General features: G+C 36.0%; 1 protein-coding gene across 7 annotated transcripts in view; it reads right to left on the reverse strand.

The window, feature by feature from the left end:
- Window positions 1-1,180: 1,180 nt before the first annotated feature.
- PLEKHA1 (pleckstrin homology domain containing A1) overlaps window positions 1,181-20,424 on the reverse strand; it is a 46,216-nt gene continuing 26,972 nt past the window's right edge. For 5 of the 7 annotated variants that reach the window (XM_045506505.2, XM_074373502.1, XM_074373503.1 and 2 more), the window contains 7 exons: window positions 17,118-17,243; window positions 13,198-13,341; window positions 11,665-11,733; window positions 8,268-8,332; window positions 7,582-7,645; window positions 6,259-6,348; window positions 1,181-3,596 (listed from right to left, as the gene is read on the reverse strand). In XM_045506505.2, the coding sequence (XP_045362461.1) occupies window positions 3,282-3,596; window positions 6,259-6,348; window positions 7,582-7,645; window positions 8,268-8,332; window positions 11,665-11,733; window positions 13,198-13,341; window positions 17,118-17,243 (873 nt within the window). In that variant the 3' untranslated portion in view covers window positions 1,181-3,281. Of the gene's footprint in view, window positions 3,597-4,880; window positions 4,952-6,258; window positions 6,349-7,581; window positions 7,646-8,267; window positions 8,333-11,664; window positions 11,734-13,197; window positions 13,342-17,117; window positions 17,244-20,424 lie in introns of all 7 variants that reach the window. The other 2 variants (XM_074373506.1, XM_074373505.1) reach the window with 2 other exon arrangements.

Below are 20,424 nucleotides of genomic sequence, written 5' to 3' on the forward strand. Positions count from 1 at the left end.
CATTCACAAATATTGACCTAAATTTTAAATTACTTTCCACACTATCCTAGGCAATTACATATCTTCTCTAATTTTCTGAGTGAAATAAAGTGAAACTCCAATTACTTTAAATTTAGCAACGTAACCAGAAGGTGGCGCTATTACCACACGAATATACCATAGTAAGGCACTATTCACTTTGCCATTAAAAATAGGATTTTATCAATCAAAACTGTAAATGCTAACCCCAATTCGGCAATATTTTCAATACACGTATTACATGAGGTTTGACAAAAATACGATTTTCATAAGTCATTAAAAAAATAAACAACATATGAATAATCAATTCTGGATCTGCTTAACAGGGAAGTTTACAAATGGAAAATACAATCCCACCTAAGTGTATTTTTCTTTATGTCCTATATGGACTGTCAAACCCTTCCGATGACAAGGAAGATTCTTACCAAATCTGGTACTAAGCTGTTAGTTATGGTCATTCCATTTTTATGCTGCTCATCAACTGTTAGAACTTTTGATAAAGACACAAGCCCTACTTAAACTAGAAGTAAAAATGGCTGAGAAAGGGATCTCTTTTGGGGGGTGGAGGGGAGAAGCAATAAAGTGTCAGAACTTTCTCTCTTTTTTTTTAAGATAAAAATATTTAAAATACTTTTCAGGGAAAGAAAATTAAGTTGCACCAGTTAATAAAAATTACCAAGACAGATATCCTTTATCCAATTCCATTATTATTAGATGCTGGACAGAGAGCAGATGTGGACTATTTGTTACTAACAGCAGGTGTGCAAAAAGCAGCCTCTAACACTTGACGAGGCATTTTCATGGGTGCATGTCCACAGCCACGTGGGGACCAGCATGTCCTCTGCACTCAACCTTACTTATGTCATATCCAGTCTAGCCAATAACCAAGCACTGCAAAAGCAGCCCAGATGATTCAAACTATGCTCCGAAGCCAACATAATTCTGCTTTTGAGAACATGTTTTGTAACTAAGCAAAAAAGGCAAGCTCTTTTTTCCAAAAGGACTCATCTTTCCTTGTGCAATTGCATATCAAGCTATGCCTTTCAAAGGTTACCAAATAATTAGCCTGTCCTTAAATATGTAAATTCAATCAACCAAACACATTTTATCCTAGTTCTGTTTACTTCACCCAAGAGCTGAGCCAGAACAAATGAGAAATGAGTTAGAATTAATTTGGGGCAGTTTATTCTCAAATCATTACAGTGTTCAACCAGTTTGACATATAAAGATACCAGACGTAAAAGTAAACTCTGGGAAGCACACATGTATTCCCATTCTGAAAGAAGACATGTTATATATACAGAAAAAAATGCAGCAAATATTAAGGTGTTCAAAGTAATTTCTGACAATTCAGATGTGACATATTTACAAGAAAAATGTATAAGTTTTAAAATAATTAAATAATTTTCATAGAATTATAAAAGTACTGAGATAAATATTAGGAGACCCTGACAATCACAAGAACATTTTCTTATGCTATTGAATACAAGTATAGTTCTATAAAAAGTCCCAAAATAGAGCTAATATTTTGCCACTATGAAATATATCAAATTACCAATTCCAAAGTATGTTAGAGTGAACATGCAATGTGGAAGCTGTACCAGAGAAAAACAGCATTAGGCTCATGAATGTCACCAACTGTCCACACAAGACTTCTTAGGTGTGTTCACAAAATAGGAGCTTTCAAAAGAGCCGCTCTAATGGATACATCAGCAGAATAACTACTTATTACTTTTCATTCTCTCATTTTTAAATGTAGCTGCAAAAAAGAGAACAACCTAAATATAACTTTAAAAATACTAGCTTATGGATAAAAAGGTTGAGTGGTGCATTCTTTATGCATTTGGATTTTTAAACGGATGCTCTAAGAATCCGAGGATAACAGTAACCTCTGGACCCCACCACTGCAGTAAGAAACCTCTTTCTCAAACAAGAAATCATCTTAGAAAATGAAAAGGAGAAAGAGTGACATGTATGAATTCAAAACGAAACAGTACTGTAGTATGGCAAAATATCATAAAAATAGCAGCATGTGAATTCAAGACTATTTTCTTAAAGCAAATGCTTAAGACTGAACCGTAAAAACGGTACTTGCTCCAACTGGTCTATTAGTCAACACCTGAAACTAAGGATTTTTTTAGAGAGGTGCTTATATCTGTGATACCCCCGTGATTAAATGTACACTCAAATCTGTGTTTTAAAACATACATATTGCACAGGTAGTAGCGGAAAGCACTCTGGTATCTCTAACACAAAATGGTATCTTATTTAACATATTACCCTATGCTACTGGAAATTAATCTTATTCCAATTACTTAAAACCAATCATGTAGGACTTTTGAGCACATTAATCTCAAAACATTCCTAAACAAGATGAAAAAACACAGGCACTTGAATATAGGTTATTAGTGACAAACAGTAGAAGTCACAGCCGCATCTCAGGAAAGTATGTCTTTACATATAAACTTGAGGTCTTTCACTGATCCAAATACAGAAATAAGAACTATTTACAAAACTTTGATAAGAAAATCAGATCACTCAGAAATTTCATACCAAATAATTTTCACTGAATAAAGCAATGACTGCTGTAGCTCTCCATTCAGCGTTTACAAACCAATGTCTGAGGTACAGGTGCCTGAATTCTAATTTTCCCCTTTTCTCCACCCCAGTACATCCCACAACTCTCACTAACGGTCCAATAATATCCTCTGCGCAAAACTCACCACTCACCTGGAGATCCAGAGCGTCAACAACGGGTATCATTTCAAAACTGTCCACACTGTACTACAAATTTAACAGCACCACAGACGTCGTAAGTTCAGAGATCTTTGTCTGACAATAGTTCGCTCAGTAATATTAAACAGTAAGAATGTGTAAAGACTGAACATCTGATAGGAAGTCACAGTAGCATTTTTAAAATAACCAAAACGACTAATAAGCATTTTTAATGTTTTAAATGGTGAAACATTTAAATTGTCATTCACTAGGAAAAAAATATCACACATTTTTATCCCCCCAATGAGAACAGACAAAACTTCGACGGTTGATACTGAGAGACTTAGGGGTTTTCTTTCTTTTTTTAAAGATGTTACGTTTAGTTTGGCCAGTCCCTAGACTCTTGATTTACCAGCCTATAAATAGAACACCTACAAGGCAGCATAACACATGCACATAAAACCGTTTCCCCGTGACCATCTTTGGCTGGAGCCTCACGAGAGGACACAAGGGTGGACGAGGCGGCCCGGGCTCCACGCGTCTCTGTCTCACACGTCACTGACTGGCAAGCTCGCGTCATCCAGGTCCACAGGGTCACAGTCGTGGTCCTGAGGGCCATTTTTACTTTGAGGTTTTAGCACAGCTGGTTCAGTCACTTTGGAAGCTGGTTCTCCTGGAGAGACAGTCTGGACCTTGAAGTTCCCTGGCTTGACCTTGGCAAGAGATTCGTAAAATCCTCGCTTCTCCACGGTAAAGCTTGAGACCAGAGAGTTGCTGCGAGAGGCTGTGGAATGTGAGGTGGCTGCGGCGGCGCTGGCCGAGCGGAGAGAGGGTCTGGACTCGGAAGGACCGCTGGAATGCTCCTGCAAAGAGGAGTGGTGGTCAGACACACGCAATCATTAACCACAAGGCTAGTAACTCAGTCTGAGACTTTATTCTCTGAAAAACAAACAGAACAAAACACATACACACACAGAGCAGAAGCATGAGCCATGCAGCATTCATGTGCAAGTCCTTTCCCAAAGCAATGCATTTTTAGGAGTGAGTTTAAAGCAATGACAGCCAACAACCATTTCCGCTAAGAAACCCAGTTCTGCCACCAAAGCCAAATCTGCAGCTTTGACACTTTGAAGGCTCCGTCAGCCTAAACCAGAATGCAGTGCTCCAACTGCTACTCAGCTGTGTCTAACAGGGGGCCTGCCAGCTTGATCATTTTATTTAAGGGTACATTCTCAATACACTAGGAATTACCCCACATAATTCTGAAAGATTAAAAATGGAAAATGCAGAATTTAAAAATAAAAGGCCATTATTTCTTTAATAAGCAGAACTCAACATTTTTCAAACGCATTATTTTGTCTGGCAACCTGACAAACTTAGCTTTTGCTTCCCTGAATTTCACTGCAAACAATAATAGCAGAGACTTTTCATTTCTTATTTAATTGCATTTATTTATTTTTGCCTATGCCATCCATTCATAGGCTTAAGATTTTAAAGGTAACAAAGGGTACAAATGTAAGCATTTATTAAAACTGTGGTGAGATAATTTCAGTTGTGAATATTATTTTCGGTATGCTTCTAACTAAATCAAATCTAAAGCTATCCTTAAATATGACCATTCCAAATGCATTGCCATATAGTTCCTAGTATACTGTGTTCATTTATGATGTTAGTGGCTTTGAAAACAAAGAGCTACAAATCACCAGAACACTACAGACTCCTGTTTCATTTGAGATTCAATACGCCATGCAAACTACAGCAATGGGGAGTTTATCCAATGCATATGCATGCATGAGTCTGCACATATTATTACCACAAAGGCGCACTTCAAGTGGTGTAGTATAAAAAATTACAAAATACATAAAATACAGAAATTGAAATTCTCGTGGTAATTCAGTAAATTAAACTTTAGAAGATAGCTACAACTTTTTCAAAATTAGTTAAGTTCTATTTTTTCATTACTTTTTAAAATATACATATCCAACCTGTCGACTGTAGTGAAATAGTTTGCGTTAGTGTTGACAAAGTCAGTTATGGTAACTGCAGAAGGCAGTGTGGTTAACTCAACTTTCTAGAATCAGCTGTGAGTAGTGAGTTAAGTCCAGGCCCTCTAGTAAGAAGGCACGTTTGCATGAGAGCCCACATACGTGCTGCATTCCCCAGTTCTTGACGTATACCTCTGTATACAAGGATTCGACAGCCTTCTGGCCTGCCGCATCTGGAACACAGTGCAAAGCTAAGATTAGAGTTAACCTATACTGGAGACGAGGAGGAAAAAGAAAGTTCTGCTGACAGTGACAGCTGGAGAGCCCAGTTTGCCCCACCACGAAGCAAGAAACACAGACGCCCTTCTCCAGCTTCTCCTCTTCCCAACAGACACTGTTTTTACAGAGAATCTCATACCTGACTGCTGAAAGGGTCACAGAAAACACGGGCAGTTACAAAATTAACAACTATGAAAATCATTTCTGAGATATTTCAAAAACATTATAGAAGAGTAACTTTTAAAATGAGAAAAATGGATTTGTATTTACTGATCTTCAATTATTTCTAACAAGAAACTATTAAAAGACAGCATTACTGCAATATTAGTGCCAGGAAAGTACTAGAAGTGCAAAATACCTAGCATGGACCGTGAGGCTAGATAATGAAGGCCGTCACGTAGGTAGGAGACCGCCTTCTGCAGGCAGCTGTGCTGCATTTCAAGACTCTTAAAAAGTTTTTCATTCCTCAGTAGAATTTGCATTTTCAGTTCAGAGATCAGTGACAAAGTATTCTAAAGCCAAACCTTACTCCTGTGATGTACACGGTGAACTAAAAAGCAAAGAAAGATCCCCAGCGTTCTCCTTACTTCCTCCTCTTGGGGGAAAAAAAGTAAATACATTTTCCTTACCATCTGAGAATGTTTAGCTGTTTCAGTTTTATTATTATAATACTACCACAAAGATAATTAAGATAGAGAAAATCAGCCTTTTAAATTAACCTAGTGAAAAATGAGAAGGAAATCATGAGATGTAAAATACTGACTGAGAACACTAGGCTATATTTACGGTTTGAGCTGCTCAACTGTCTTATGGAACTATTAAGGCAAAAAACCTAAACTGAAATTATAGGAAATAAAAAGGAAATTGAGTCACTCACAAAACTGTACAGTGCTACAACTGAAGGTGCCTTACATGATTAGGTCAAATACCAAGCTAAGAACTGGTAAGGTTATACCAAACCTGGACCTACTGTCCAGTAAGAACTCTTAAAACAAAACAAGGATACGTTCATTCTTTAGCTGCCCTGCTTGTGCATTTAAGACAATACAATGCACAGAGAGTTATGTATACATAACACTACAGGAAGCATTAAATTAGAAATGCATTATTTTTTTTTGCAAATCCAATTGGTATGAAAGTCAACATGCAGATAAATCTCAAAACAGAAAGAAACCAGAAGGATTAAGGGGAGAGGAAGAAAAATAACTTGACAGGATCAAGGGACCCATGGGAGCATCACCCCAGGGAACAGGAAACATACAGAAGCTGCCGATCTGCCGGGCCCCCGCTGTGCTACAATGGCACCCGAGACCGCTTTAATCCAGCTGTGCATCTCCTCCGGGCTGTCAGCCTAAGGAAGGAAGGAATCGTTCAGTCAGTTTTTGCACAAAATCAGCTCCTACGTCTATAAGTCCAATGTAGTTATTTTAATAATCAATAGTGTCAACAACAAAATCATTCTAAGGCAATGGTCTCCAAAAAACTTTAGAAATCACTTTTTTAAGCCAAGTTTTCCTGGGTAAGTTATGACAGAGACATAAGTTGGGCACTTACTATTTTAAGATGAAGACACATCAAAAAGTGTCAATATGAATAACTCCGGAGACAACACGGAGAGGAAGAAGTCAAAGACCTCATTTTGCTCTACATTCTGCTGCACTGTCTGAATCTTCAGAAAAAATATTTATGTAATTGTGCAGTTTAAAAAAGCCATTTTGACTTCATTTTATATCATTTTTCTAAAAATAATGTCTAACCGTACCCTGAACCCTAAACGAAGTGCTGGTAGGCCTATTCCAAAGCATCATCATCTTCCTTGACAGGAGCACGGCTCCCAACGTGGATTAAACACATTACTATGACTTAAATCCAACTAAACAAGGCCCTCGGAGGGGTGGAGACGTAATTCTAGAATCTAGAAGTTTAAATATTTTAAAGACACAGGTAATATTTTTGAACCAATGATATTAACAAAAACTTTTTAAAAGGGAAAACTCAGAGTAGGCAAAGGCAGAGTATACCTTCATTCACTGCAAATACTTTCATTCACTGCCTTGTTATTTTCTAAATTTTCTGCAATAAGCATATGTTTATTTTTATAAAACAAAAACAAATGTTCTTTTAAAAAACTTCTCAGTAAATCAATGTGGTAAGTAAAAAGTGTATCTAAACTTAACCACAGAATATTTACCTACCGTTAGTGAAAATTTAAGACCTATTGTCTACTTTTATTATTAGCATTTGAGCCCCCTTTTTTATAAAATTACCAAAAAGTGATGTAACTAAAATTCCAAAATATGTGCAAAATAATCTAAATTGAAAGTACACACTAGTATCTAAGTTAAATAACATTTCCCTTCCTCCAAATAATACTTAGTTCTATTCAACTAACTTACTGCAAAGAATACCCCTATTTGCTGAATATATGACCTACCAATAATCTTACATATAACATTTTAAAATTAAGTTGGCAATTACATTTTTCACATTTTTTGCTTATTTTTATGAGAAACATATTTATTTTACCTCTAAAGTTATTAATTTCTTGTTAGGAGGATCAATAATCTCCAAAGAAGTATCTTACCTGCACATAGAAAGTTCGAGACGATGTTACAATTTCAAAGAGGTTGTCCCTCATCATTATGTCACTGTAACAAAAAAAAATTTTTTCCAATTGTACCTAAATTGCAGTTGTTTGACAGTTTTCCTTTCATTTGTTTACTCAGTACCAAATGTGTCAATAAGAAAATAAATATTAGCGGTAAAATGCTGATTTAACTGAAAAATACCAAATTACTGATTTTCAATTTATTTTTGCATTAAATTTTACATATTTTATATAGGTATACGTATTTTTAGAAAGGTTTATACAACAACTTTAAAATTCAAAGTTTTCAACTGTGAAGAAATCAGCTTGTCAAACAATGGCACAGGTAAACATGTTTTCTTATAAAAGCTATTCTTCAGCAACCTTGAAATACTAAAATTAATAATACATCAATCTGTCACATATGACAGAAGTTGTTCACATTAAATTTTGTCCTTTCCATTAATAAGCTTAAAAACCGATAATTTTTAGTTTTCAAACAAAAAAAATCTCAATATTTTATTTAATCTGAAGGTTTTCAAAGTTTTAGCATAACCAAACTATAGAGATTTTAGCACTAGCAATAATACAGAAAAATATCACCTTTACGTACAGCAATTAAATTAAGGCACTACTGGGTATTAAAAAGTTGTGTCAGGCACCGAGTCAGAGCTGGCACTTACCTCTGCTTACATTCCTGGACTTTATGAACCTCTTTAAGTGGTATTACACGGAGAGGTTCCTTTTCCTATCAAAAAAAGCAAATAAACAGATACATGACATACATTCTTAAAATCCTTTTACACATTGGTTGTCTTATTTGGAGATCTGTGTAAAAATCATGCTTCTTGGAGCACATCTAAGACATAAATCTACCTTCTTGAATCATCCAGCATCCGAATAGCTCAAATACTACAACCTTACATACACTGTGATTTGAAACAAGGAAACTGGCATATAACCCATAATCACATTATTTACGTCCTTAATGACAGTGTAACTTATTAAAAGCCATCACCCATCGGACTCTTCCCCAGTGAACCGCTATGTACCCAGTAAATGGAGTACTTATTCTTTTGGAATTTTACTTTCATATAGAAAGTACCAGAGCAGTGAATACCCAGCATCTTTGAGTTAAATGTGTCATTTTAAGAATATTACTTTTATATAAATGCATTATTACAAGAACAATTTATTAGACATCCACTAAGTGCCAAGACATCTGCTAGGTGTTAAATGTGTTATCTCACTTTCCACAACCCTAGAATACATACACTGCTATTTATCTGCAGAAACTGAGGATTAGACATAGTAAGCACCTTACCTAAGGCTATAAAGCTTGATGTGAGATTCAAGTATAAGACGTAACTAGTTCCTAACAGCGTAAGATTTACACTAAACGTTTCATGAAATACTACATACTGTGTTTTACTGAATGACATCATGAGCTTAAAACATACCATTATTCTATGTAACACTAAGAAAATAATTAAATCATGGCTGAACACTTTTTAAAAATTTTACAAAACAGCTCATTTTAAATTCTTTTCAGAAAGTAAAGATAGAAAAATAGTACAAAGAATTTCTGTATACCTTCACCCTGTTTTCCAAGATATTACTATTTTTAATTTGCTAAATCATTGTTTGTGTACATATATGTGAATATGGTGTATGTATATATATTTTCCCTGAAATGTTTGAAGGCAAGTTACAGATATGATACTACTAAATACTTCAGTGTATATTTCCTAAAACAAGCACGTTCTCTTATATAACCACAGTATCATTACAAAACCCAGAAACTCCACTCATGCAATACTGCTATCTAATCTATAGTACCATATTCAGACGTCATTAACTGCCCCACCAGAATCTTTTTACAGCGAAAGAAAAACTAGGCATTTTCTGACCCTGGGGTCAATCTGGGGTCAATCTGGGATCATAACCTTATGTTCAGTCGTCACGTTTCTCAGTCCCCTTTACCGTGGAATAGCTCTTCAGTCTTTCTGTTTCACGACTTTTAGAGTTTTAAAGTGTCCAGGCCAGTTATTCTGTAGCATGTCCTTAATCTGGGTCTGTCTGATGTTAATCGTGCTTGGATTCAGGTTAGGGTTTGGCAGGAAACCACAGACGCTGATGTGTTCTTCCGAGCACATCATTCTCAGGGGCACCTGAGAGTACTTTGTCCTATTACTAGTGTGTTAGCTTAAGGTCACATTTGCCCATAACTGTAAAACTGCTCTTTTCCACTTTATCATTGTTAAGTATCTTGTGGAGAGACACCTGGAGCTTGTGTAATACCCAGTTCCCATCATAATTTTGCCCACTAGTTTTATCAAACATGGAGGCTTTTTTGCCTGAAACCACCATTACTATAGTGGCTGTCAAATGGTGATTTTTCTAACCCTATCAATTATCTACATATATTAGCTGGAATTTTACTCTAAGGAAATGTTTTCCTTCTCCATTTATTTATTCATGACTCATTTTGCTCTATGGGTTGTAATTCAACACTATCATTAATTTTGTTGCTCAAACTGTCTTCATTTTGGGCACTGGGAGCCCCTTCAAGCTGACTTGTGTGTCCTTTCGGCCTGTCCCCATCACCCTCTGAGCCACTTCCGTATTTTCTGTCACAACTAGAAGCTCTAGATGGCCTCCTCTTGCACTTTCCCTGTCCCAGCTCTGAAACGGGCCATTTCTCCAAGGCGCCCTGGGTCCTTTTGTTAGAAATGGCATTCAGAGTTGCTTTTGGGAAAAAGGATTTGCCCATCTCTCCACTCAGCTATGAGGGAAAAAATATTTTTGTTAAGTTTCAGTTTGAGCTTCTTTGACTGATGCTGCATATTTTTAACATGTTTAAGAACCATTTAGATTTCTTTGTAAATGAATTGTCTGTTCGTGTCTTCTGCTCATTTTTCTACCAGATATTTTCCCCTTGATTTTCTCTTTCACTAAACTCTGAACCAACTGGCAAGGAAAACAGAACCGATTTTCCTGAACCATTTCAGAGTGAGTTGCTAACCTGGCCCACACGACTAACCTGAATATTTTAGTGTGTATTTCCTACAAAGATATTTTCTTATATCATCACAATATAACTGTCAAAATCAGGATGGTGCCCCACCAATGTCTTCCATTAAAGCGAAAGAATTCAGTTCAGAATCGCAGACTGCATTCACTTGCCATGTCCTTCCCTTTCCTTCAGTTATTCTCTCCTTGACTCCCACAATCGTGACTCTATTGAAGATTACAGGGGCGCTGTTCTGTAGAATGTTCCCCATTTGGGTGTGTCTAACGCTTCCTCATGCTCAGATTCAGGTTACGCAGCTTTGGCAGGAATTTTCACAGAGTGATGCTGCATTCTTCTCAAGCTAGCCTGTCAGGTGGTAAATGATTTTAATTCATCTGAACACTGATGAAGTTCACTTTAATCATCTGACACACTGATTAAGATGGCAGCTGCTGGGCTTCTTTACTGAAGCCTTCTTTCCCTCTTTGTACTTACGTATTTTGTAGGTAGGTTCTTTGAAACTATGTAATCTGTTGCTCCTCATCATCATGCATGTAGCCACTTGTTCATTTATTTATTCATTATATGAATATGGGTTCATGGATTCCTATTTTGTTCAATGGGCAATAATCTATTATCATCATTACTTACTTTGATGCTCAAATTGACCCAAATTTGGTGGGGTAACATTTTCAAGTTGGATCTGAGGTCCTTCTGACATGTCCTTATCATTATGTGAGCACTTCCTTGCTTTCTGATACAAGACATTCCAATCTTATTTTATATTTATTTCTCCCGTCCCGACTCTGGAATCTTATCTTTTCTTCAGGGAGCCTAGGTTTCTTTCCATGGAAAATGGTAGTTTCTTTTTAGTACACAGAGCCAGGGAGTATATTATATGCATACAGATATATATATAAACACATGAGGACATTTACATGTATTCATATATCCATCTCTCTTTACTAGAAGTTCACACCAATACATCCAATCTAACAGAAAACTCTTCCTCTTTTCCATATTCATTATGCCCTTTCTTGACAACATTTATGACATTAGCAACATACCAGTTCAGATTTGAAGTACCCTATTGTGTTCTCATCCAATTGAAAGTATCTTCTCTTCCAGTTTTTCATCTACCAGAGATAAACACAGACATAAGACTTCTGTTTCTAAGAATGTCAAATGTTGATAACCACTTAATCATCCTGATGTGAACCCACAGTCAGAAACAATCAAGCACTGACAAACCTCACTACCCTCCCTCCCTGGAGACACATAAAACTTCATCTCTTTTGCTACTTAGGACTCGAACTCCTAGATCAACTTTGATGGCTGGCTTTCAGCTCTTACTACATGATTTTATAATCTGGCCTTATATTTTTAATGCTCTAAAAGTTGGAGGAAAAAAAAAAACAAAGGCACTTCCCCATCCTCCCCACCCCCACCCCCCACCAGAGTTCAAGAGCAAGCACAGGAAATGTTATTAAACCACATCAAGTTTCTTTGTCTGTAGAATGCATGAATCCTTCTACAGGTACTTTATAATACTAAGTAACAAAGCAACAAATATTTAATAAAATGAACCTATTTTCTACAAATTTTTTTTGTCAATGAAACATAGTTTTTGTGAAAGCACTTCAATATCTTTAAGGGTTAGTATTTTGGACTTAAGAGTAAAACTAAAAGAAAGGAATTAACCACCCAAGTGAGTCACAGCCTAATGAGAATTCTGGCTTTACTCACAGACTTGCTAGAATGAAAAACCTTCTTCCCTCACCTTCATTTTCCTTAGCCTAAAGAAAGTCAAACAAAAGAACTTTCCTTTGGCTGACGTAAGCTAATTAGAGTTACCAGAAGTGTTGTGAAGTTAAGCAGAACCACCAGTAGACTTTTAAGTATTTCTTTATTCACAGAAATTTTGTAAATATTATTTTCAAACTCTGAAGTTTATTTTCTTATGAAAGTCTATGATTTAGTTTGTTTTGAAAGGTGCTTTGGAACCTTAGAAATTTACTTGCTCTTCCCACAACTCCCCATCGTGGATCTGGCTGGGTGCGAGCATCCAGGCTAACCCGTAACAGCTCTTACTAAGGGCCAGGTGCTGTGATAACTGCCCTCTTACTTACATCTTTCAAAGAAAAACTCTGGATGGTAGGTTTTATAATATGATTTTTCTTAAAAAGAAACGAAGAGCCTGAGAGGTTAAGTAAGTAGCCCGAGGTCTCAGCGCCTTCAACTGGGGTCAGCCAAGCACCGTGTCACGTAAGTGACCCTTCTACACCGCGTTCTCTGGCCCTCCCTTTCCTGCCATCTTCCTACTAGAGCTCCCTTTCTCTGACTTTCTGGAATAAACGTAAACTGTTAGGAAAGCTCATTTAAAACTGAAGGTTAGTGCTAATAAGCATTAGCTTACGCAGCTGCCGACAGACCAAGAAAATAACAGCGCTGAGTTCTGAACACAGAACAACCCTGTTCTATCTCCTGACTCCGGGTCAGCATGCTGGGCTTTCACAAAACCAAGTAAACCATCTGTATGTTGGGAGTCGCTAATACACACTCATTTTCCATTATTTCACGTACTTTGTTCAGCTACTCACCACTGCTCCTTGTTTTACACAATATCCAGCTTTGATAACTGCACTGTCTGAGGGTGGTTTAGGAGTAAAGTAAGGAAGATGGCTTTGTGACCGCTTCAAATTATTTCTGTCAATACTTTCACCACATTCATTTACTTCTTCTTTCTAAAATGAAGCAAAATAAAGAAATTATTTTCTTGCTTGTTTAGTTTCAAAGCATACTTGTAGTTCATGTCATTATCCTAGTAGAAAATCTTAAAATCTTTCTTAGGTCAGTTAGCAACACAGATTTTGAAGAGTTTTCTAATTAATTTGAGATACTTAATCATTAACTTTCAATACCACTGATTAAACCACAGATTTCTCTTTTACAGCAGAAGTCCTGCCATCAGCGCTTTTTGAGTGGGGTTGGATGGGAGGTTTTATTTTTTATTTTGAAATAATTTATAAAGATTCACAGAAAGTTGTTTAAAAAAAATGTACAGGAAGGCCCATGTACCCTTCAACTGGTCTCCCCCCACAGGGAAGCGACAGCACAGTATCAAAGCTGATACCGAAACCTTCCACCAACCTTATTCACGTTTCATCAGTTTTACACGCGTTCCTCTGTCTCTGTTTCTATACTGTTCTGTGCAATTTTATCACCAGATTTGTGTGACCACCACCACAACCAATGTGCAGAAGTGTTCATCACAAGACCCCTTTAGAGCCTGTACTCCCAGTTCCTCAGCAGTCACTGATTTGTTCTCCACCTTTATTATTCTGACATTTAGAGAATTTGATATAAATGGAACCATACAGTAAGTAGGTGACCTTTTGAGACTGGCTTTTTTTAATCAGCATCATTCTCTGAAGATTCATCCAAGTTGGCCTTTGTATTTTCAGAGTGCTTATACTATTTTACATTCCCACCAGCAATATACGGGGGTGATTCAGTTTCTCCTCATCTTTGACAGCATTTGTATTATCACTTATTTTTAGTAGAGTCATTCTGATAGGTACACAGTGATATCTCATTGTGGCCTTAATCTGCATTCCTCTACTGGGTCATGATGGTGAATATCCTTTCTAGCGCTTACTTGCCATTGGCATATCTTTTATTTTTTTGGTAAAATTTCTGTTGGTGAGTTCTGCCTAATTTTTAATTGGGTTGTTTGATATTTTTACTGTTGAGTTTTGACAGTTCTTTATATATATATTCCAGATAGAAGGGCTTTGTTGGATATGTGGTTTGCAAATATTTTCTACCAGTGTGGGGCTTCTTTTCATCCACTTAACAGGATCTTTCAGGGAACATTTTTAATTTTGATACGGTCCAAGTTATCAACTTTTTCCCTCTATAGATTGTGCTTTTGATGTCAAGTCCAAAACCTCTTTGCCTTGTCCTAGATACTAAACATTTTTCCTTTGCTCTTTTCTAAAAGTCTCCCAGTTTTATTTTTTTAACATTTAAGTCCAGTGCTTTAAAAAAAAAAAAAAAAGTATACTCAGGTTTTCATGTTCCCCAAAGCATGAGCTTCCTGTTTAGTTACAGCATACCACACATGTGATAATCTATTCTACAAATTAACCAAAGGCGTATTTTCAAGAACTCCTAAATTTCAAGAGAAAAACTAAGTAACTCGAGTCATATTTTAAGGAATTTTCAATCTGTTCTACATTTAGACAGATCAACAGGATTAATTACATATTTAACTTTGTAAATTAGCACTTAACTCACTGCTAAACAGTTACTGAATAAATTAATCATGCAAATAAGATGTGTTTGTAATTTTCCTGATAATATAGCCTCTAAATGCTTTTATAATGGGTAAATACTACTTTAAATAAACTATATTACAAAGTGATAAAGCAATAAATTCTTTGGGATCTTTTTAATATGGCACCTGCCATCAACTCTTAGAACCTACTGAATTATCTATGTTAAAATTAAAACACTTAATCTTAATACTATACAAAATTAAAACAGCCACAGATACAAACTATTACAATATCTTAATACAACTATAGGCAAATTATTACTTTTTAAAAAAAGTAAACACACATACACATATAAACAAAAATCCTAGTTTATTTTTTATTCAATTCTGGTGGAAAATGTAACTTTCCACTAGAGTAGGGAATTTTTGCTCATTAATACAAATATCCTCTGCCTAGCAAAATAAACCACTTAGTAACTAATTAACTAATAAGTTATTTAAGTCCAAAAAGGCACACAGGTAATGAAATGCCCAACACTGGCAATACCAATTAATGACCTTAAAATTCTTAGTTTCTCAACTGCTAGTAATTTGCATTACAAACTCATTCAACTCAATATCAACACAAGAAATATAAGTTCATACAAAAGTTTTAATTTCAACAAGAGTTTTAAAATAAGTTTATATTTTTCATAGTAGCCAAATAAGAATTAACTTAGCAGATCAGTACTTTGGGGATAGAAATGAGTCAAAATTCTAGTCCTCTGTCTAGCTCATCTAGGCCAGGCTGTAGAAAAACAAGTTCAAAAATTTACACATATTAACAAACACTCTGAATTGGCAATTTTCTTTCTAGGAGTTTGTCCTTTAAGAAATAATTATCTATGTCTCTAAAGTTTATGCTATAACAATGTTCATCAAAGCATTTGTAAGAAAATAGAAAATGCATCTATAGGTCTCTGCCCACCCCTCCAAACCCGGTTCCTGGCACAGAGCTCCTAAAATCCTCGTAATTTCCTAAGTTGCCAGAGCACTAGGAGCTTCTTTTGTTCTAATATTTAGTGTCTGACACAGACCTCCTAAATCCCTTGGAATTTCCTGGGTGATAGGACTGTCTTTTGTTCTAATGAGATGACTTGCTGGGCTCCTGGATAAGAGCTATTCACCAAAAAGACCAAGCCACAATTAAAAGCTTGGAATTTTCAGCCCCACTCCCTATTCTCCAGAAAGGGGAGAGGGCCTGGAAATGGAATTAAAGATCAATCACACCTACATGATGAAGACTCCATAAAAATCCCCAAAGTACAGGATTCAGAGCTTCTTGGTTGGTGAATTCGTGGAGGTGCTGGGAGAGTGGTGCGCCCAGAGAAAGCAAGGAAGCTCCACCCCCTTCCCACATACCTTGCCCTACACATTTCTTCCATCTGGGTGTTCATCTGTATCCTTTATCATATCCTTTTATAATAAGCAGATATACAGTAACTAAACTGTTTTTCTGAGTTCTATGAGATGCTTTAGCAAATTAACTGAACCCAAGGGGTCGTGGGGGTTTCACAGGAGCCTCCAATTTACAGCCCATCAGTCGGAAGCACCTGGACTTGCGACTGGCAATGGAAGGAGGTGGAGGGGCAGTCTTGTGGGACTGAGTCCTTAATCTGTGGGATCCAGGCAGACAGTGTCAGAACTGAGTTAAACTGTAGGACACCCAGCTGGTGTCACATAATTGCTTTTGTAGGAAAATCCCACTCACTTTATGGTAGAAGTGTTGTGAGTGTAACAGCAGTGAGAGAATAAAGGAGGAACACAGGAGGAAAGGTGGGTTTTTCCTACTTACACTGTTTGCAGAAGAAAAAGGAAAAAGAACTCTGTCTAACAACAGAGGGTTTGTAATTTGTGGTAAATTCATGGCAAAACTATTACACAGTCATTTAAAATGGTGTGAAATAACGTTTGAGATGCAAGTGAAAAACTGTTTATAAAGTATTCTCATTGCTGGGGCAAAAGTACACAGAAGAAAAGCTCAGAGAAAACATGAAAAGCGTTACATGTTGCTTATCTATGCTTTCCAAAATGTTTACAATAAAAGCATACTTTTGAAATAAGAAACAAATACAAAAGTTTTTTGTATTAATTAACTATTGTATTAATTCAGTAAAGATGTACTGTTTAAGTTTTGATAACAAGACAAAAATCAACACACAGCAGTGAAACCATAACACCCTGGAAGAATTAACTTGTCACCTGAGTTGGGGTAATGATGGGCACGCCACCAACAATGTCAGTTCTGTAAGACACTTGCTTCTTCCCACATTCACCTTGGCGACTTGCGTTATCAGAATGAGGCTGTGAGTCTGACTGCTTTGGTACCTAAAATAATACGTCAACAAGCATTATATGAGACCCTTCTTCCTCACAATATTTCCAACTAATAATTTATATATAATTGGCACATACAAAAATTATTTCTAGTATGTGCATGTACCCCCGTAAGTTTCATACTAACCTTTCTTTTACAGTATTACTGTACTACAGCCATCATTTGGGTGCTTGCTTGGGCAGGTGCAATTTCCTGTGTTTTCCCGTTTAATCCTCTTATTAACCCTATGTGTAGGGGCGGCATCGCCACTGTAGCCTCAGAAAACAGGCTCAGAGGCATTAAGGAACACAGTTTTCGACCCTGGCTATGCTAAGCCCTAGTTAAGTTTGTGCAACTCTCTTCCTCACTCACCATTACCCCACATCCCCAGTTTATCAGAGCACTTGACGCTGTATTATAGCTCAGTGCTGTTACCTTTCCCTTTCCTCCATTTCTGCTCATGATTTTGCAACATCCGTGAGGACAAGGGATCCTGTCCCTTTAGACCCCTTTAGACGCTTCCCCTCAAGGTTTTCTCCCCAGGTCTTAGGCCAACCCTCCATGCTGTCATCCATATTTACACCACAATACCAGTCAGGGGCAGAAACAAGAGAGAGAGAGAAAAAAACGGGAAAGAGAAGAGAAATGAATGCTAGAGAGGAATGCCTCCTGAATTCTTCTAAGAGTTTTTTCTAAGAGGTTGCACATTTTGAAGTGCTTTTTAAAGACAATTATGATAATGGGCAGAATTTTATTTGACAAGATTCACAGAAACATGTAAGAGTAAAAGGGCTACTACAAAAGACTGCACCTAGAAACAATTTGCTAAGGAAGCCCCCAGTGTTTTCTAATGAACAGCGCCATGTATTTCAATTATTTTGATAGAGAAAAAGTGGCCAAGTTATCCCATTAAGAGCAGAAAATAGCATTAAAATAATTTGAAAACAGAGAGAAAATTATCTAATACAGCTGAAATGTGCTGCTAAAGTTGACCCATATGGAAAGTGCCTATTCCCTCTTTCAAGAAGTTGAGAATTTAGTCATATATGAGAATTTCCTTAAAAAAAAAAAAAAGCTTTAATACATCCTAAAAATATACTGAAATTTATATTTGTTTTTCCATTTTTCTTCCAGAAATGACAGTATATTAAAAATCTCTGCCTATACTGTTAAACCCACTGCTTCTCATTTGTCCTTATAATAAAACAAAATGCTAAATATAGCATAATTCTAACCTTATAGTTTGATAATTTACTTAGAATTACATTTTACAATAAAAAATTATCTACATTGTAATCATCTTATTCCCTAAGAACCAGAAGAATACAAGCAAAATACCCTGGAATATAGTAACTCCCTTAAAAATTCTGAATGAAAATTTAGTCTAAATTCGGTCATTAAAAAAAACATATTTTTCAGGACCAAGAAAACCAATCAGGCAACTGTTTAGCTCACTAGGATAACGTCAAAGACATTGAACACGCTTGGTTTCATCGCCTGTCACCTCTTGCCCCCTCCCTAGCTTCCCTATCCTCTTTTATTATAACTGTCGTGTTTTTTTTTTTTCCAGTGAGAGATCTGAATGTATTTTTAGCAGGCATTTGCACATGATCCTAACTGCAGGAAATTCCAACAGTAGAAAAAGAAAAGGTAAAAATGTCTAGAGAAGAAATGAACAAAATGGAGGGCTTGAAGACTGAAAGCTAAAAAAGATCAAACACAAACCCCTGGGTATTATGGTCTCTCTGAGGGCTACCCATGACCTGCAGGTTGAAAAACACATTATAAGGCTTTAAACTTTGGGGCACAAATACCAGCGCATATACCATTTTGTTAGGTTGAAAGTCCTCTAGCTTATTCTACTCGCTCCCACTTGCCAATTAAAATAAAAAAGTGTGGAATTTTGGCCACAATTTCAAAACTCTAATTTTTAGATTAAACTTTAATAGATTTTTAAATTAAAATCTATAGTGGGAAAAGACACTATTTTTAAAAGTAGGTTTCTCCTTAGGAATATACCATATACATCTTGGGTAATCTTTAATAATCAATAGGGGACCAGATCCCACCATATTTATAGTTATTAATATAAATGAATAATTAGTTGAAAGCTCACTTTAAAATTTCATTTTATGAACTCTAGTCATCAATACTCCCTTCAGGGTTGGTTCCTCTACTGTTGCTTTTTTTTTTAATAAGGGGAAATTTTTTTAATGGCAGCCACCAACACACATTCACATACACTTCATGAAAGTAAGTAAGGAAAACCATGGACTGTGGTGTTGGATGATGGTCTATTAAGATGGCAAGGTACAATAATTAATAAGTAGTTAAATAATCACCATTTCCTTACGCACTACCCTCTAATCAGCTCTGTTATGAAACCATATACTTCCAAAACCTAATTTTAGATTTTCAAAAATTTTAAGTTTATACATAACATTGTATTCTGCAGACAACAAAATCACATAGTTCACCAAAATGTCATTTGGAGTGATTCCCTAGAAAGATGAACTGCACACATATTAAAATGTAAACTTCAAATTTTCAAAGAAATCTACATGTAACTCACCAGCAATTTCCATAGGCAAGTATGACAAATTAAGGATTCCACACCCTAATACACTTAAATGAGTAAATCCCATACGAAATTAAAACTAGTTAAGATTTTTTAAAGAATACAATTAAATAAAACATACCCTATTAAAGCATGGGAAACCCTTTCATTTCTATCCTATGAGTGAATGTGTATCTATATAAAGCTGATTTTTCAGCAAGTGCTATCTATTCTATATTCACTTCAACATAGTAATAATCACTTTGTTAACAAGCTAAGGATTTCTATATCTTATACGTATTTATGTTTTCTAAATGTGAACTATAAAAACATGAATACCAGTAGATTTATCTTAAACACTTGAAAATTTCAACATGTAAAAGTTGTAAGACCACAAAAGCTACTTAAAAGTCTGCATACTTTGAAACATCACCCAATCCCTGATCAGTTTCTCTTGTATTTGAATAAGTTTAAAGTGTCATCTGTATAAGATGGTTTCATATCTTTAATTCAAGAGCCCCCAAAATGATAAAAAGCCAGAGACCATTCACTACTTTTTCTCTTAAGAAACCAGTGCTGCTTATTATTACAAATTATTATAAAAATGAATTAAGTAAAGTTACTACATACTTTCT

The sequence above is a fragment of the Camelus bactrianus genome, chromosome 11 (assembly GCF_048773025.1).
Source record: "Camelus bactrianus isolate YW-2024 breed Bactrian camel chromosome 11, ASM4877302v1, whole genome shotgun sequence".
Lineage (NCBI taxonomy): Eukaryota > Metazoa > Chordata > Mammalia > Artiodactyla > Camelidae > Camelus > Camelus bactrianus.